Source organism: Hemicordylus capensis, chromosome 1 (assembly GCF_027244095.1).
Source record: "Hemicordylus capensis ecotype Gifberg chromosome 1, rHemCap1.1.pri, whole genome shotgun sequence".
In the NCBI taxonomy this organism is placed as follows: Eukaryota; Metazoa; Chordata; class Lepidosauria; order Squamata; family Cordylidae; genus Hemicordylus; species Hemicordylus capensis.
In genome coordinates this window covers 432,284,455-432,301,019 of record NC_069657.1, presented here as the reverse complement: position 1 = coordinate 432,301,019, position 16,565 = coordinate 432,284,455, and the positions used below count along the sequence as shown (strand labels likewise).

Genomic DNA, 16,565 nt, shown 5'->3' with positions numbered 1-16,565 from the left:
TAGAGAGAGGTGAAGTTCCGGAAGCGCGGGGTAGGAGGACATCTGGGCTTGCGGGCTGGGGCGGCGTGGCAGCTCCTTGCTGCTCCCCGATGGCCTCTCGCCGGGGACCCACCACGGCGCTCTTGGTGGCCCTGCCGCTCCTGCTGCTCCTAGTCCCGGACCCTGGGCTGGCGGGAGCCATCACCGAAGACAGCGACTGGGTCAAATTACCCAGCAAGTGCGAAGGTGAGCGCGGCGTCCTGAGTAGGGGGTTGAGCTTCGCTGCTGCTGCTGCCCCAAGAAAGGTGGGCGGGGGCTGTTTAGTCTGGGTGGCGGCTTTAAAAAAGAAGAAGTGCGAGGCGAGGGAGATCGGCCTGTCCACAGAATAAGACTATTATTCTAACTGTTGTTATTATTAGTTAATATTAATAGACTGCTCTTCAACAACAACAAAAAGTTCGCACAGCAATCAGTTGGCATTGATCAGGTGCCTTTGATCATTCAGAGCATTCATGCTCTTCTCCTCCTCTTTCTCCCAGGGGTGTAGCAAGGTTGGAGTGGGCCCAGAGACAAGATTTTAAAATGCACCCCCTCACTGAAGTAAAGTGTGTGTGTGTGTGTGTGTGTGTGTGTGTGTGTGTGTGTGTGTGTATATATATATATATATATATATATATATATATATATATATATATATATAAAAATTTCCTACATGTCACAATAGGACATCATCCTAAACTATTTTTTAAAAGGTTTTGTACATTGTGGACAATGCAAGTCATTTCATGGTACTAGAGAAAGACATACCTTTCTGGTAGCTCCACGTCTTAACACTCACATCAATTTTGGAGGATGAATACAACTGAAGGAAGCCTGGGCGGGTGCATGGCTGGGGGAGTCAGTCATGTGACTTGGCTTGCGGGGGCAAGGCAGTGGGCCCCCAGACAACTGTCTCCCCTTGCCCTATTATAGTTATGCCCCTGCTTCCTCCTCCTCCTCGCAATCTGCACAACTCCCCTCTAAGGCGGGCCAGAGGTGTGATTCCCATATTGTAGTTGGGAGGCTGAAGCTAACACAGAGTGGCTTGCCCAAGGCTGCCTAGAGAAGGTGTAGTAGAGGCAAGACAAGGATTGTGGCTAACTTCTTACTTAAGCTCCATCTCATCATAATGTAGCCATTAGGCTATGTGAGCTCCTGATAGCAAAGTGGAGCCTTTGTGTCCACAGGGCTGTACATCTCGCTGTACATCTCTGAGTACCTAGCACTGGGGACAAGTGGCAAATGAAAATGGTTGTCATTCTCTGCTGTCTGAGATGTTTCCAAAGGAAGTGAGTGGCCAGCTACTGCTGGAAACAGATTGCTTCTTATTGGTGAAGTGGATGGAGCTCTTATGGCTCCATAAGACTAGATGGACCCGGCTGTGGTCTTGTCCAGAAAGGATCTTTGTTGAAAGACAGGCTTCTAGTCCTGTCTTTCCTCTTTAGGAGCAGTGAACTTGACTGCCTAGGTGCTGTTATAGATGCTTTCGTATTCAGAACACTAAAGTATAGTTTTTGCAGAGCTAGTGCAGCAGGTCAGCAATGTTCCTCATGTTTGAAACCTTGATTTTTGAATCTCTTTCCCTGCATGATTGGAGGGACAGAGACTTTGGAGAAGGAGGAGAGTGTGCTGGAGGGGGTTAAAGCTGGCCTGAAGTGAGAGAACTAGTTTGATCCAGTCAGTCATGTCTTAGGAATGGTTTCCAGTCCATCAAATTCACTTGACAGCCTTGAACAAATCATTGTCTTCAAGGGTTCCTTCTCTTATCACTTGTCACCTGTGCAGAAAATACTTCTTAAGAAATGGTATGAAACCCACCTGTAGACTGTCACATGTGACAGTTACGTACCTGTGTATTTCGTTACCTGTATATTCACTAAAAATGGTAATTGGTTGAAGCTTCCCAGTATGTGCACACAGTATGTACCTGTAGTTTAATTCACATATATGTATTTGTGTGGTCTACATGTGAGTTTCATGCTGTGCTTTATATGCAGACATACAGCTTTGACTCCTGGGCATTAGGAGTTGACTGAAGTCTTGACTCCTGGGCATTAAATGGGAATAATCATGATCTGCCTCCCAGGGCTTTTGTAAGGTTGAATGAAGCAAAGAAGTGTCAACACTTTTCTGTGCTTTTCATATAGGGTAAGTTATCAATTAAGTATATAAAATAGGGCTTCAACCAGGTACATGAGAAAACAATAAAGTTTTCAGACTTGGAAGAAAAAGAAGGAAAATGGATTGGCTTGGTGAGGTCTGGCTTTGGCCTAGAAGAGGATCTCAGGGCTGTTCTTATGTCAGACACTTGAGTGAAAGTGTGTGGCAGAAGCAGAAACTGGAAAGGTAGTACTGGCAGAGAGCCACGGCAAGAGCTTAGAAAGTAAGTGCAGTGAAGGTGCATCTGTCATGGTTTTCTTCTTCTTAAATGTTCTGTTAAAGGCATGGTTGAACAGCTGCTTGGAGACTGTGTAGTTTTTCTGCAAATTATAGCAACTTGACGATATGATCAGGGATTCACATAAGTGGTACTCACTGGAACCGGACCTCTTCTGCTTCTGAGAGCCTCTGGCAAGTGTCTGTGCTGCCCATGATGTGCTGCCCATGATGAGCAAAGGACTGCACCACCAAAGTGGCAGAGAAGGAGGAACTAGCAAAACATTTGATACCGAACCATTTCTGCTGGTACTGACTTGAGAACCTAGTCTTAAAAGCTATGTAAACCCCTGAACATGATGTATTGTACATCATGATGCATCAGAGGTGCTGTAGCATTAATCAGAATTTGAAAGTGAGCTGCCCCCTCTTCTTTACAATCATTCCTAAGACATCACTAATTTGGAGTTAATCCTGTTTGCCAATCCCACTCAGACATAGTAATGACTTCTAAATTCCTCATAGCATAGAGGAATGTCAAGTCACTACTATCTCTTTGTTGGGTAGGTTGATGAGCCGGATTGAACTCCAGATTGCTGAACTCCAGATTGGTGATGTCTTAGGGATTAATGTAAAGGAGATGTGCAGCTCACTTTTGAATTCTGATTAATGCTACTGCATCTCTTGAGGGCAACTGAGGGAAGGGCACAGATCAACTTTGGAGAGTCAAGAAAGGAATAAAAAGTGGGCCATCACTGCAGAGGGTAAAAGAGTGCTGGTGTGAGACAATCCCATTGTCAAAGCATTTTAATTTTTCAGAAGGGTTGAAACTAAAGGATGAGAAGGCAGGAGAAATCTAGGTGATTGACAGGATAGAAATAGTAAGATGATAGCCATGTAGCCTGGTTAGCAACCAATTGTAGGAGGCTGCCATTTTGTAAATCAGTGTTTTAGATATGAGGAAATGCTCCAGAAAAGCACTCCTAATGTAAATAATGCTGAAGACTTCACATCAAGAAAAGCAATGAAGAGTAATGTTATGGAATAATGCATACCAGCTCAAAACATTTAACTGTTTCCTTGTTCCTTATTGAGATCGCTCTCCTGTTTTCTAACAAAGGTTTTTCTGTAAGGCAAAAAAATTGCTTATTTATATACTTGTAACAATCTTACATAATATAAAACTTAAAAACAAAACAAAACGGCAGCAGATAAAAACTGTGTTCATTCCTGGGAGAGAAAAAGGAATGGTATCTTATCTTCAGTTTGGTTCAGTAAAGTTTGTGGAAGGGGAGGAGAAATGGGGATAGGGAAAAGAAACCTTATGTAGTCAATCGTCTCTCTTCTCAGATACTAAGAATTTGTTGCTTTACTCTTTAGCTGTACTTGGGCAACCTATCAGGCCAATAAGAAATCCTTGAGTTTGTATAAAACTCCAGAAAAGTTGCACTGAAAGGCAATAAGCTGCCTACACTTGATTTTTTCACTCTGACTTACAGACAAGGTTTGAATTATCTTGTCAAGATTTTGGAAATAGCTACCCCAAAGGTTCCTGATCTTGGATCCCCATATGTATTGTTGGACTACAACTTCCATCATCCTCAGCTTCTATCATTGGGATGGCCTTTGGCCACTTGGGGACCACTTGGGGACCTCAACTTAGGAACTCCTGAGCTATTCTTTTGTCTGTTATGAAGGTTCTGATGACCTGTGTTTCCAAGTGCCTGCTGCTGCAACATGCATAATCTGTATTTTAGGTGAAGTATGATTGTGAAAGGGGGAAAAAAGAGGAGCCAGTTCTTTCATAATCATTGGTTGATTATGCTATTTGACATCTAAGAAGTGTGTGTGGTGGTGTTGCAAAAATAGGAAACAATCCTGACTATCACCTGCCTGCTTTGAGAGGGCCCTTCTACAGAACACTTACATGAACGTGGCCCTTGAATTAGTGTTATGATAGTCTGTTTGTTCACAAGTCCAGCATGGAGGTGGGGAGAAACCCTAACTAGCTGTAAAAGAGGCCGGGGCACCTGTCTTCTAAGATACTCGTTACGGATAATAAAAATGAAAAGAGGATGTGAAAATACCTTCATCTAAAAATGTAGACAAGTAAAAGGAAACAAGAAAAGAGGAACAGAGAGGGATATGAACTTGCATTTGTGACAGAGATGACAAAAGTCACAGAGACACTGAGACAAGTAGAATGAGCTTTGGAGTTCTGTCCTTGGACTGATTTTTCCCTGAATCGGAAGCCAGGGTGCTGTAGTGCAGGGATGGTAGTTCACTTGGTGATCTGCAAGTATTTCAGCCTCCCAACTGACAGTAGCAACAACAAAAAGGCTTTCCCTGCTAGATTAGGCTCCTGTAAGTAAGCAAGCTTGAGGCCAAACCAGGAATTCATTTTTCTGTCAAAAAGGCTGAGAGATCAGTTGCTGATCACAAATTACTGCGGGGAGCGTGTAGTCAGATGTACCCTATTCCTTCTTCTAAATGTGTGTCTGTCCATTTGAGCTGCTGTTTTGCACTGGGCTCTGGTTGGTGAACCTCAGTGTTTTCGTAAAAAATGAAGTAGATTCTTCAAGCCTGAAGTCTTGCTCACCACTGATTTAGTGAATAGTGTTGGACTTAAGACCGTCGGGGAGTCTGTGTTCCAAGTCTCCGCCTCGCCATGAACCTGACTGCTTCACCTAAGCTTATTGTGGACAGGAAGACACATCCCATATATACCATTCTGAGTTCTTGGAAGACAAATGAGACTGGAAAGAAAATTAAAGTTCTTGCCAATGAGATTGCAGGCAATTAATGTTTTTTTGGGGTTTTTTTGAAGCACATAATGTAATTGAAATAATGAACATGACTACTCATTCTTGTGCTATTCCTGTAAGGTGAGTCATTTTACAAATAGAGGAGATTTATTTTGACAGGGCAAAACAGAAGTGTGAATCTAGGTTGTAAAAGTTCAAGTCCAACAAGTTGATCTTTTGGTAGCAAGCATGAATTGTCCCCTTTACTAAGCAGGATCCACCCTGGTTTGCATTTGAATGGAATACTACGTGTGAGCACTGTAAGATATTCCCCTGAGGGGATGGGGCTGCTCTGGGTAGAGCATGGAGAAGTTCCGAGTTCCCTCCCTGTTATCTCCAGATTGGGCTGAGAGAGACTCCTGCCTGTAACCCTGGAGAAGCTGCTGCCAGTCTGTGTTGATAATACTGAGCTAGATGGACCAATGGTCTGGCTTTGTAGAAGGCAGCTTCCTATGTTCCTAATCTGTTCATATGATTACAGTGTTCCTATGTAATGAGCTGTCATGCTCCTCAGCTCTGTGGTCCCATTAAACATGTTGATACAACTGTTCTTGGAATTACATTAGAAAACATTTAATGCATGCAGAAACTGTACCCTGTTTCTTTCCCCTCTGCTACCACAGTATGGAGGGGAGGGGGACATCATACTGTCTGCTTCTTCTAGCTTTTCAGTTTGTCTGGCATTTTTCAGAGAAGTGCCCTGATGGACAGAGTTCTTAATAACCTTTTGCCGAAATCTGCACATCCTCACAGCACAGTCCATACAGCAGTGGACTAGAATGGATGGCTATGCACAAAACTGATATAGGATTTTCTGAGGACAGGGACAGTCAGAATAAGCTTAATATCTTCAAAAATTTGAGTGACTCTTCACTGGATTGCATGTGACTGTTAGCAAGCTTGCCTGCTTTCCATCGAGAGTGGTGTTGCATGGTGGGTAAAAGATTGAGCAATGAATCTGGCAGGCCAAAAGTTGCCTTTGCCCCATGAGCTCGCTGAGTCGCCTGGGACAAGTTCCTCTTCTCCCTCAGCCTTTCCTGCAAAATGAGGATAACCCCACTCACTAACCTTGCAAGGTGGTTGTACAACAGGGTTTTCAAACTTGGGTCCTGGACAACAGGGGTTTATGGGAGTTGTCATCCAACAACAGCTGGAAACCCAAGTTTGAGAACCCCATTGTTGGGATTCTAAAAGATGGTGCATATAAAGTCCTTTGACCCTTCAAAAGCACTATCTGAATGCTATTTATTTATTCATGTATCCGCTTTTCATTTTAAAATAAGTGGTTTATACAAGTATTATCTTCTCGAAGGATCATTTCACACCTTACATGGCAGTGGACTCGGACATGCCACGAAATTTATACTTGACGGATCTGTGGCCAATCTCAGCTCTTAACAAATGTATCAGTAGAACACACATGCTTGCAAACTTGTGCTTTTCACATTAAGACTTTAGCCTTTTTGGTGTTCATATAAAATTTTAATTTGTATGCCCCCCTGCCCCAAAGTGTGAAGCATTTCAGTAAGGGTAAATTAAACTGTCCCTCATTGTGATGCTTTAGTTTTCTCCCAATATACATCAGTGTTTAATGCAAAATGGCTTGGCTGCCACTGCACTGGAATATCCTCAACCACCTATTTTATGTACCTGAATCTAAGATGAGCCTCCACCCCCAGTTCTTTCCTGTTAAATGGTGGGGGGATTACCTTAGATTCATATTTCTCTTTTGGGTAAAAACAGGTACAGTATTTAGCCTCTGTGTTTTAAGGTATCATCTTACATTTAGAGTTGCCTTCTATTTGGGTAAATATGCTACATTCCTTTAGCCAACAACTAAAGTAATTGGCAATTACTAACTGCTTTGAGGCTTTTCTCTGTCTTTAGTGTGCAAGTATGTGGCTTTGGAACTCAAGTCTTCCTTCGATGAAACTGGCAAGACCAAGGAGGTGATTGACACAAAGTATGGCTTTCTAGATGGCAAGAAGTCCAAAATCAAGTACACAAAATCGTAAGTGAATGAGGCTGTTGTAACCATTCTCTACCTTGGATGTTATGTGAGCTCTCGGTAGGTTGGTCACTGTAAAGAAGTGGTGTTGCCTGCTCTAAATCTTGTAGTATGTCAGAGGTCACTCCTCTTTCTCCTACACAAGTATTCCCATTAGCTGTGGACCACTTTCCTCTCCTGTTGTGAGGGGAAGGTTTCTTATTCCATTTGCAGAATACCTTCATCTCTTGACTGAGCAGTATACAAATCTAATAAATAAATAAATAATACAGACTTGCAGGCTCCATGTGCCCCATGAGGCACCTTTGTGCAGTGTTGAGGCAAAGTAATGTTGTCATTCAGTGGAAGTTTGATACCCTGGTTCCTGTTGAAACTAGTGTAATTAACAGAGTTAAATACATTACATCCCATGTTTAGGCATACACTCTTATTGCTGGATTGTACTTGGTGTTTGCTCCTTGATGTATTTGGGTTTTTAAAAAAAACCCAAACATTTCCAGTTCTCTTAAGCCAGTGTTTAATGTCATTAAGTAATTTTTGCTCTCTAAAAAATCAAGATATTGCCAAGTAAGTGTAATGTTGCCACTGACTGTAATTGGAGATCAGCAGTGTTCATAAAAACAAATGCAGTGGTTAATAGAATGCAACTTGATCTGCAGGCCAGCTATGGCCCAGCAGCTTCTGATGAAGTTCTGATATGGCCCTCGCTACTAAACAAGATTCTCTGCTCAGCTCTGGCTGGTCATTCACAGAACCATTTATGGCTTGAACAAAAAAGTACCATAGTGAAATAACTAGCTAACTTCTTTTTGGCTTTGCCAAATGGTGGGATTGTTTCAGCAAGTCCAAGTGGCAAACCAGTAAAATCTTCATTCAGAGTTTTAATTTAAAGAGAAACAATCCCATAACCCATGAGTTCTCAAACTTGGTTGTTAGACTACATCTTCCATCAGAGATGGCAATTGATGCAATAAATAAAATACAAATAAATATGTTAAAATAGGTTAAATAAAATTGACTCCCTTAACGATTATGAGGCAGTGGAGAGATAACATTCAAATGTCTGCTGAAAACCAACCTTCCAGATCTATCAGGTCTTAGTAGGTAAGCATTAGTATGTACATAAAGCAAAATCCCATAGCATTTTATGGAATGAAATCTTAGAAACAGCAAATTATGTATCATCTAGGCTCCTGAAGCCTATCTTGCCACCACAGAGCTCAAGGAGACATCTTTCTGCTCCGCAACATCCTTTTCTGTTTTTAGAGACCTTCGCTTAATTGAAGTGACTGAAAACATCTGTAAGAGGCTATTGGAGTACAACCTGCACAAAGAGAGGACAGGGAGCAACCGATTTGCAAAGGTTTGTAACTTCTCAAGGTTCTTCTGTTTTCTAGGATTTGTCACAGGTGCAGCATGCTTTATGTAAACTTAGTTTTGGAATCAAGTCCTTGGTCAGTGGCTTGGAGATAGATTGCCTACCTGATGACAAAGTTGATTTGCCCTGATGAGAAGGTGGTGTTTTGTCCATCTTGGCTGTATGCCTAGAGGAGGTTGTGCATGATGAATTGAGTAAGCTAGGATCTTGTCACAGCAAAAAGGAAAAACTCCTACTTAAGAAGACTCCACAGTCATCTTAAGATGTAGAAACATTGATCTTCTACACAAGATGTAGAAAAATTGATCTTAGATTTAGAAATCCGTTCTTGTGCTTCCTTGGCAGTGCGAACTAAATCCAGGTTGCTAACTGGTAGAAGTTTTGCCATTGGAATCGTAATTCTAGAAAGAAGGAGAGAACCATCAAGTCCAATCTCTTAATAAACAGTTCTAATTAGAATCGCATTGTGCCAGAAGACCAGGAGCACTGCACCAGAGTGCCCACATTGCAGATGGTGAATTCAGACGAGTTAACCAGGTTGTATATTGGCAGGGTGAGGTGAGATTGGGAGCAACCTTAACTTGGCCCCAAATATTTTCATAGAGCAAAACTCTTGACTTCAGTGGAATGTAGGTTCCATACCTACATTCCCATGTAGTTTGTACCCATGACACACAATATTCAGGGAGTTAATCTTTCATTCCTCTTGTTCCAGAGCTGACTTATGTAAGCATACTCTATTTGCAATATGCAAGCATCCTTTCTGTAATATTTTCCTACAAGCTCTACAAAGACATGGGGCAATACTAACCGTTGTCCCAAACTCAAGAGGTCTAGAATTCTGCACTTTATTATCCTACAAGAAAACCAGAGTTCTGCTGTATGGAATAAATTTTTTAAATGTCTGCAGTGTAGCAAACATGTGCCACTTGCATAATTCATTCTGTACTGTTTACTGTGGAACATGGGTTTCTGTTTGGCTCCAGGACTATCATAGTCGAGGGAAGGGGAAAGATGCATCCTGGGAATATTCTGGAAAGGCAGAAGACTGGTTTTTGTGAACTCAAATAATTGTATCAAATTAGGGGATTGTTTCCCTTGGCCACAAGCAACACCATCAAATGCCTTTCTGGTTTCTGAGGGTAGCATCCCTTAGTACTCCAGACTTTGGAGCGAGCACTCCTGTTCTAGATGGACAATTGTGTAGATGCTGCCCATTATCTTTAACAAATGATTGATTGATTAAGTGCCATCAAATCGATGTCAACTCTTAGCGAACACATAGATTCTCTCCACATAGATAGATACTCCTACTGGGAGTATACCTCCCAGCGTACTTCACTCATCCTTACCAGGAACACACACACTCCTGCCATAATGAGGCAGCAAAGCAGGATGGGGGCGGGGGCGTAACAAATAATACTTATTTTTAAAAAATTCCTTACAAGGGCTGATCCATGACTTGACCATCATGAACAGGCTTTGTGCCTGCATGCTCCTTCCTCCCCTCACACACTCTGATTCCATCCCTCACTTCCTGGTTTCCGCAGACCGTGGCTTGCCATTGCATGTGAATTGGGCAAAGTATGCTTTGCATAAACCATAGAGGACTTCTAGACCAGAATTGGATACTGTAGATTTAAGTAGGCTTCCAGTTAAGTAGGTTGCCCTCTTCTGCACCTTTTCCAGTTGTACAATGTCCTCTTCCTGGTCACCATACCTAAAGAAGGACATTGTAGAACTGGAAAAGGTGCAGAAGAGGGCAACCAAGACGATCAGGGGCCTAGAGCACCTTCCTTATGAGGCAAGGCTACAACACCTGGGCTATTTAGTTTAGAAGAAAGACAACTGGGGAAAAACATGATAAAATCAATAAAATCATGCATGGTGTGGAGAAAGTGGATAGAGAGAAATTCTTCTCCCTCTCACATAACACTAGAACCAGGGGTCATCCCATGAAGTTGATTGCCAAGAAATCTAGGACCAACAAACAGAAGTACTTTTTCACACAACGCATAATCAACTTGTGGAATTCTCTGCCACAAGATGTGGTGACAGCCAACAACCTGGATGGCTTTAAGAGGGGTTTGGATAACTTCATGGAGAAGAGGTCTGTCAAGGGCTACTAGTCGGAGGGCTACAGGCCAGCCTCAGAGGCAGGATGCCTCTGAGTATCAGTTGCAGGGAGTAACAGCAGGAGAGAGGGCATGTCCTTGGCTCTTGCCTGTGGGCTTCCCAGTGGCATCTGGTGGGCCACTTTGTGAAACAGGATACTGGACTAGATAGGCCTGATCCAGCAGGGATGCTCTTATGTTCTTAATTCTGATTTGAATTGGAGTGTGCATGAGGAAGGGCCTGAAGTATAGTCCTCAAAGTCAAGCCATAATTTGGCCATTATGTCTGAACCAATCTCTTTGCGGTCCAGAAGAAAAGGAGAATTTTGTGGGATGTTGTTTGTAAGAAGAAACTGGTCATTTAAACTAAAGATGTCATTTTAACAACCTGAAATAAGGCACAGTGTTTTGCTAAAGGGGACCTAATTCTCTGGGGGAAAGTAATTTCAGGTAACATCTTGTCAATGGTTAGTACTACTTGCTAGGAAGTACTCTTTCCCCCTGCCCCCGATGGTCCAGTGTAGATGAATCTAGGACAGGGCTGCTCAACTTCGGCTGTCCTGCAGATGTTGGCCTGCAGCTCCCATGGCCACTGTGGCTGGGGATTCTGGGAGTTGTAGTTCAAAAACAGCTGGGGGGGGCCTAAATTGAGCAGGCCTGATCTAGGATGATAATCCCTTCTCTTTGTTTTCTTTCTGTGCCCATGTTACTCCTTCAACTGCTTTTGCTGTAAACCGCCTTGGGATTGTTTTAATGAAAGGCGGTATATAAATTTAACAATCAATCAATAAATAAGAACTATACTTTAACTTGAATTTTCTCATCGCTTTAGGGCATGTCTGAGACATTTGAGACTCTTCATAACCTGGTGCATAAAGGAGTAAAAGTGGTGATGGACATTCCATACGAGCTGTGGAATGAAACCTCGGCAGAAGTGGCTGACCTTAAGAAACAGGTATGGCACTTGGATTTGCTTCTCTGTTCTAGTTTTGAGAGCCTCCTCCAGCCTTCCATGGTTGGGTAAGATGATTGAGAAAGAGATGGCCGACCAGCTCCAAGCAGTCTTGGAGGAAACTGCCGGGCCACTTGAGTCCGGCATCCCCTCAGAAACACCACCCCTATCCTGGTCTGGTCTGATCAGGGTGGGTGTAGGGGATTTCACAAGCCTTTAAAAAAAATTTAAAAAAAAAAAATTTAAACCTACCCCCTTTGAGGGGGTTCTCGGAGGCGGTAGCAGGTCCGCGGAGGTTCCCCCTCCTGCCAGCCTCCAATCCATCCATAACTGGCCCATTCAGCCATTCTTTGGCGCATTCGGGCCTTTGCCCCCAGCGTGCGGACATTTTGGAGACTGCCGTGCCTGCTCAATGGGCTTCTGCATTGCCTGGGTCATGCAGAGGCCCATTGCACAGGTTTAGCAGCCTCCAAAATGGCCTCTGCGCTGGTGGGGGAAAGGCCCGAATAGGCCGAAGAACAGCCAAACGGGCCAGTTTCGGATGGATGGGAGGCCAGCAGGGGGAGAGGGAACCTCCATGGGACCACCCACCACCACCTCCGAGAACCTCACAAGTTTTCAAAAAAATCTTTAACAAATAAAAAATGAAAATGGGGGTGGGGGGATTTCGGTCCGGGATTGGACCGGGGATGGTTCAGTTAGACCCCTAACCATCGAACCTCTTTGAACATCCCTAGTCGTAATCTACAAGATGGGTTAGAATTTCCTGTTCTGGACAGGGTTTTACTTCCCCATAAAGAGCAGGTTCATAGCTTGAGAGTGCTCTTGGATTCAGGTCTTACAGTGATGCATCAGGTTGAGGCTGTAGCCAGGAGCACTCTTTACCAGCTCCAATTGATTCAGCAATTCCGCACATTTCTTGAGAAGAATGAAAACAGTGGTGCACCAGCTGGTAACTTCCAGGTTGGATTACTGCAATGAAATCTATCTAAGGCTATCTTTGTGTGTAGTTCGGAAACTTCAGTTAGTTCTAAATGTGGCAGCCAGATTGGTCTCTGAGGTACCCTGGAGAGACCACATTATGCCTGTTCCTAAAGAGTTGCACTGGCTGCTGCTATGTTTCTGGGCAAAGTACAAAGTGCTGGTTATTACCTTTAAAGCCATGAATGGCTTAGGTCTGGGTTTCCTGAGAGAACACCTTTCTCTACAAGATCCCCACCATTCATTGAGATCATCAGGAGGGGTCCGCCTTCAGGTGCCACCGGTTCATTTGGTGTGGCTTGGGATCGGGCCTTCTCAGTTGCCACTCCTAAGTTATGGAACGTACTCCCTGTGGATGTAAGAGGCCTTCCTCAGAGGCCTTCAGGAGAGCCTTAAAGACCCATCTCATTAAAAAGATATCTAGTTTTAACCTTAATTTTCATGATATTTCATCTGGTCTAAATGTTTCTTGGTTTTAACTGTTTTGTTCTGTGTTTTTGATTTTAATGTAAACTGCCTGAGCCACTTCAGCAAAGGTGGTATATTAATTGAATGAATACATTAAAATGACTGATGAAAGTAGAGCAATTCAGAATGGCTGAGAGCCCTAGTACATACTATGTGGGAGATCGTGGATTCATTCACTTGGCGTATTTTATTATATTTATAAACTGCCTAACACCTAAAGCTCATGGTGATGTATAACAATATAAAAACAATTAAAACATCTTTTTTTTTTTTTAAGAGTTGACCCTCTCCTTTTTAGATCAGAGCAGTTTCAAACAGGCTTTTGCACAAATGTGGTTTTAAAAAATTACATTGGAACTCGAGATTCTTAGGCTTCAAAGTGTAATTACTGTGATGGGACTATTATTATTCTAATGTGTACACCTTCAGGCAAGACTTACCACTCTTAATGCCCTTACGGTACAATATCTAGATCCTGAGGTGCTTTATACAATACATATATTTATTGTTATTTGGTGAAATTATGGAATGTGCATAGACTTGTTTGTGCGGCTGGAAATGGCATGAGGGATATTACATGATGTGATTTTGTGATCTTTTCCTCAAGTTTGTTTGTAGCTTTCTTATGAAGAAGGATTTTCTGTCTGTCTTTGTTAGTGTGAGGTAATGGTGGAGGAATATGAAGATGTGATTGAAGACTGGTACAGAAATCACCAAGAAGATGACATTTCCCAGTTTCTCTGTGCAAATCATGTCTTGAAAGGAAAGGACACCAGTGAGTTTCTCTTCCAGGGTGTGACGGATTTAGTGGCTGAGACTGAGAGGCATATGAGTAGCAGAGGCTTCCAAATTAGTTGCTTTTAAATAGTGGACTGGATCCCACGGATGCAGTCTTCCATAATTCCATTTGCCAGGTCAGCAGGGGAAACTAGCCTCCATCAGACTCCACGATGAGCCAAGTTTTACTCCCTTCTCTGAACTGCATTGCAAGTTAGAGGAAATTCTGCTTCCTTCCCAAGCCCTCCAGCCAGGAGTAGTCCAAGACATTTTGCTGCTTGAGGCAGAGGACATGAAACACTTGAATATGCACCCCTTTCCACACCCACACCTGAAGTGACAGCCACGCCCTGCCTCATGGAAGGGCTGCCCCCTGCCTCCAGCAACCAGAGGGTTTGCATGGCAGTGAGGAGTCTGTCCCTTGCACAGAATAAACTGTGCAATCAAGAGAAAGGTGCCCTCTCCCTGGAACACCATGACAAGTGCAGAAGGCTTGGAAGATAGGTGGGTAGCTTTCTCCCATGCGCTGAGATTTGAATAAGAAGTGATAGGGAATCCAAAACTTCTCCTCCTCTGGGGAGGAGAGCTGGTTTTGTGATAGTGAGCATGAACTGGCCCTTTTGCTAAACAGAGTCTGTCCTGGTTTGCATTTTGGATGGGGGGGCTACCTGTGAGCACTGTAAGATATTCCCCTCGGGGGATATGGGCATAGCCCATTGGAAGAGCATCTGCACACAAGCGTGCAGATGGTCCCAAGTTCACTCCTTGGCATCTCTAGGTGGGGCTGGGAGAGACTCCAGCCTGGAACTTTGCAGAGCCGCTGCCAGTCAGCGTTCACAGTGCCGAGCAAAATGGACCTATGGTGGCTCTGCCTCTCCTCCAAGCCCTCTGCTTGCAGAAGGGGGCCATTAACTAGTAGTCTGAACTAAATGGAAATTACAGCTTGCTAGTTCTGGGAAAGAAAGATGAAACTGAAGTGGAATTAGAGGGTCATGAGGAGACTTGTGTCATGGGGGAGATTCTTACCGTCTCTTTTTCTTCTCTTCCTTCCAGGCTGCCTGACAGAGCAGTGGAGTGGCAAGAAGGGGGACACAGCAAGTTCAGGTCAGAAGAAAACAAAGAAAAAGGATGGTAAAGCCAAGAAGGCTGCAAAAAGTAAAAAGAGCAGCAAGGATGAGGTGGAGAAGGAAACGGAGAATATGAAGTTGAATGCCAAAGAGGCAGCAGATCGAGGAAAGGAGAAAGAAGAGGACATTCAGAAGGTGGCTCCACTTCTGCACAGTGCCGACGAATTGTAGGCTCTCAGGATGGAGGCACGCGTGCACACGTATACCCCTCTACCTTCATGTGGGGCTGCAAACTTGTATTTGGGCCTCAGAGAATTCCTTTAGCCTGAAGTCACAAGGTGGAGGTTCTTACTCACTTGAGGGGGGAAGTGCATTGGCATCGAAGTCTGTCCCTGATGTGCAATGACCATGGTCATTTGAACCGTAGCTATCCGTAGCTATCCAGTGTTATTTTGTGTAGCTGTATTTCCCCACAGGTGCAGGGTGGGCTGACCCCAGCTAGCCCCTTGCGTCTTGGGGAGGGGGCGCAGAACAGAGTCGGACAGAGACTGCAGGGTGCTGGCTATCTAAACTGGCTTGCCTTCAGAAGCTGAACGTGCTACCCACCTTGATTTCCATTCCCACCCGCTTTCTGCAACTTTAACCTGCCAAACAATTGGGAAGTGCGAGTAAAGAGGTGAAAATGTGACCGCTCACCTTTGTAGCCTCATGGGACAGGATTTGACTACAGCCCAGATAATAAACAGTCTCCAGTCCTCCAAGCAGGCTGTAACTCTGTACCTTCCCAAAGTTGATTCCTTGGAAGGTGGGTTCAGTTTGCGGTTGGTTTTTTTGTTTTGTTTTTTGTATAATGCAGATCACTGAGCTTATCTGGAGGGAAATGAGCGTGACATTATCAGTATAATGAGCGGTATTATGTTTGTGTGATCTTTTTTTTTTAAAAAAAATTATTTTGGTTAGCTGTCTTCTTAAGGGATGAATTCCTTCAGCAGCTCCAGTCAGGAGAATACTTTAGTTGTCTGTGTTGTTCTTCTCCCCAAGTCCTTGCTGCCTTTAGCTGCAGTGAATACCCTTCCCATGTTCTGAAATCCTGCACAGAGTGTAAATAAAGGGTTGTTTTGCATAGCTTGTGCTTAGTTGAACAGATGAGTGCCATTTTCAGGAAGTTCTTGTGCTGGTGTGTTTTTTCCACTTATGGACCATTTCTGAATCTTCCTGCCGGTTCTGGTCTTTATCAGTCTTTTCCCCCCACAAAAAGTGCTTTGCACCTTGCTGAAAATCATGATGTAGAATAGATAAAAACTATTGTCCTGTTCAGAAGTTATGCTGAATACTCGTACAAGGGGTATAGACAGGTGAAACTCGGAAAATTAGAATATCGTGCAAAAGTCCATTAATTTCAGTAATGCAAATTAAAAGGTGAAACTGATATATGAGACAGACGCATTACATGCAAAGCGAGATAAGTCAAGCCTTAATTTGTTATAATTGTGATGATCATGGCGTACAGCTCATGAAAACCCCAATCCACAATTCCAGAAAATTAGAATATTACATGGAACCAATAAGACAAGGATTGTAGAATAGAACAATATCGGACCTCTGAAAAGTATAAGCATGCA

The 16,565-nt window shown here is 43.4% G+C and overlaps 1 protein-coding gene across 1 annotated transcript; it reads left to right on the top strand.

Moving 5' to 3' along the window:
• The first annotated feature begins 3 nt into the window (after nucleotides 1-3).
• On the top strand, nucleotides 4-16,068 carry CNPY3 (canopy FGF signaling regulator 3). The gene is made up of 6 exons (XM_053313419.1): nucleotides 4-225; nucleotides 7,086-7,209; nucleotides 8,473-8,569; nucleotides 11,531-11,653; nucleotides 13,757-13,874; nucleotides 14,930-16,068. The coding sequence occupies exons 1-6, from the start codon at nucleotides 90-92 to the stop codon at nucleotides 15,172-15,174; spliced, it is 843 nt and encodes a 280-aa protein (XP_053169394.1). The 5' UTR covers nucleotides 4-89; the 3' UTR covers nucleotides 15,175-16,068.
• Nucleotides 16,069-16,565: the final 497 nt, after the last annotated feature.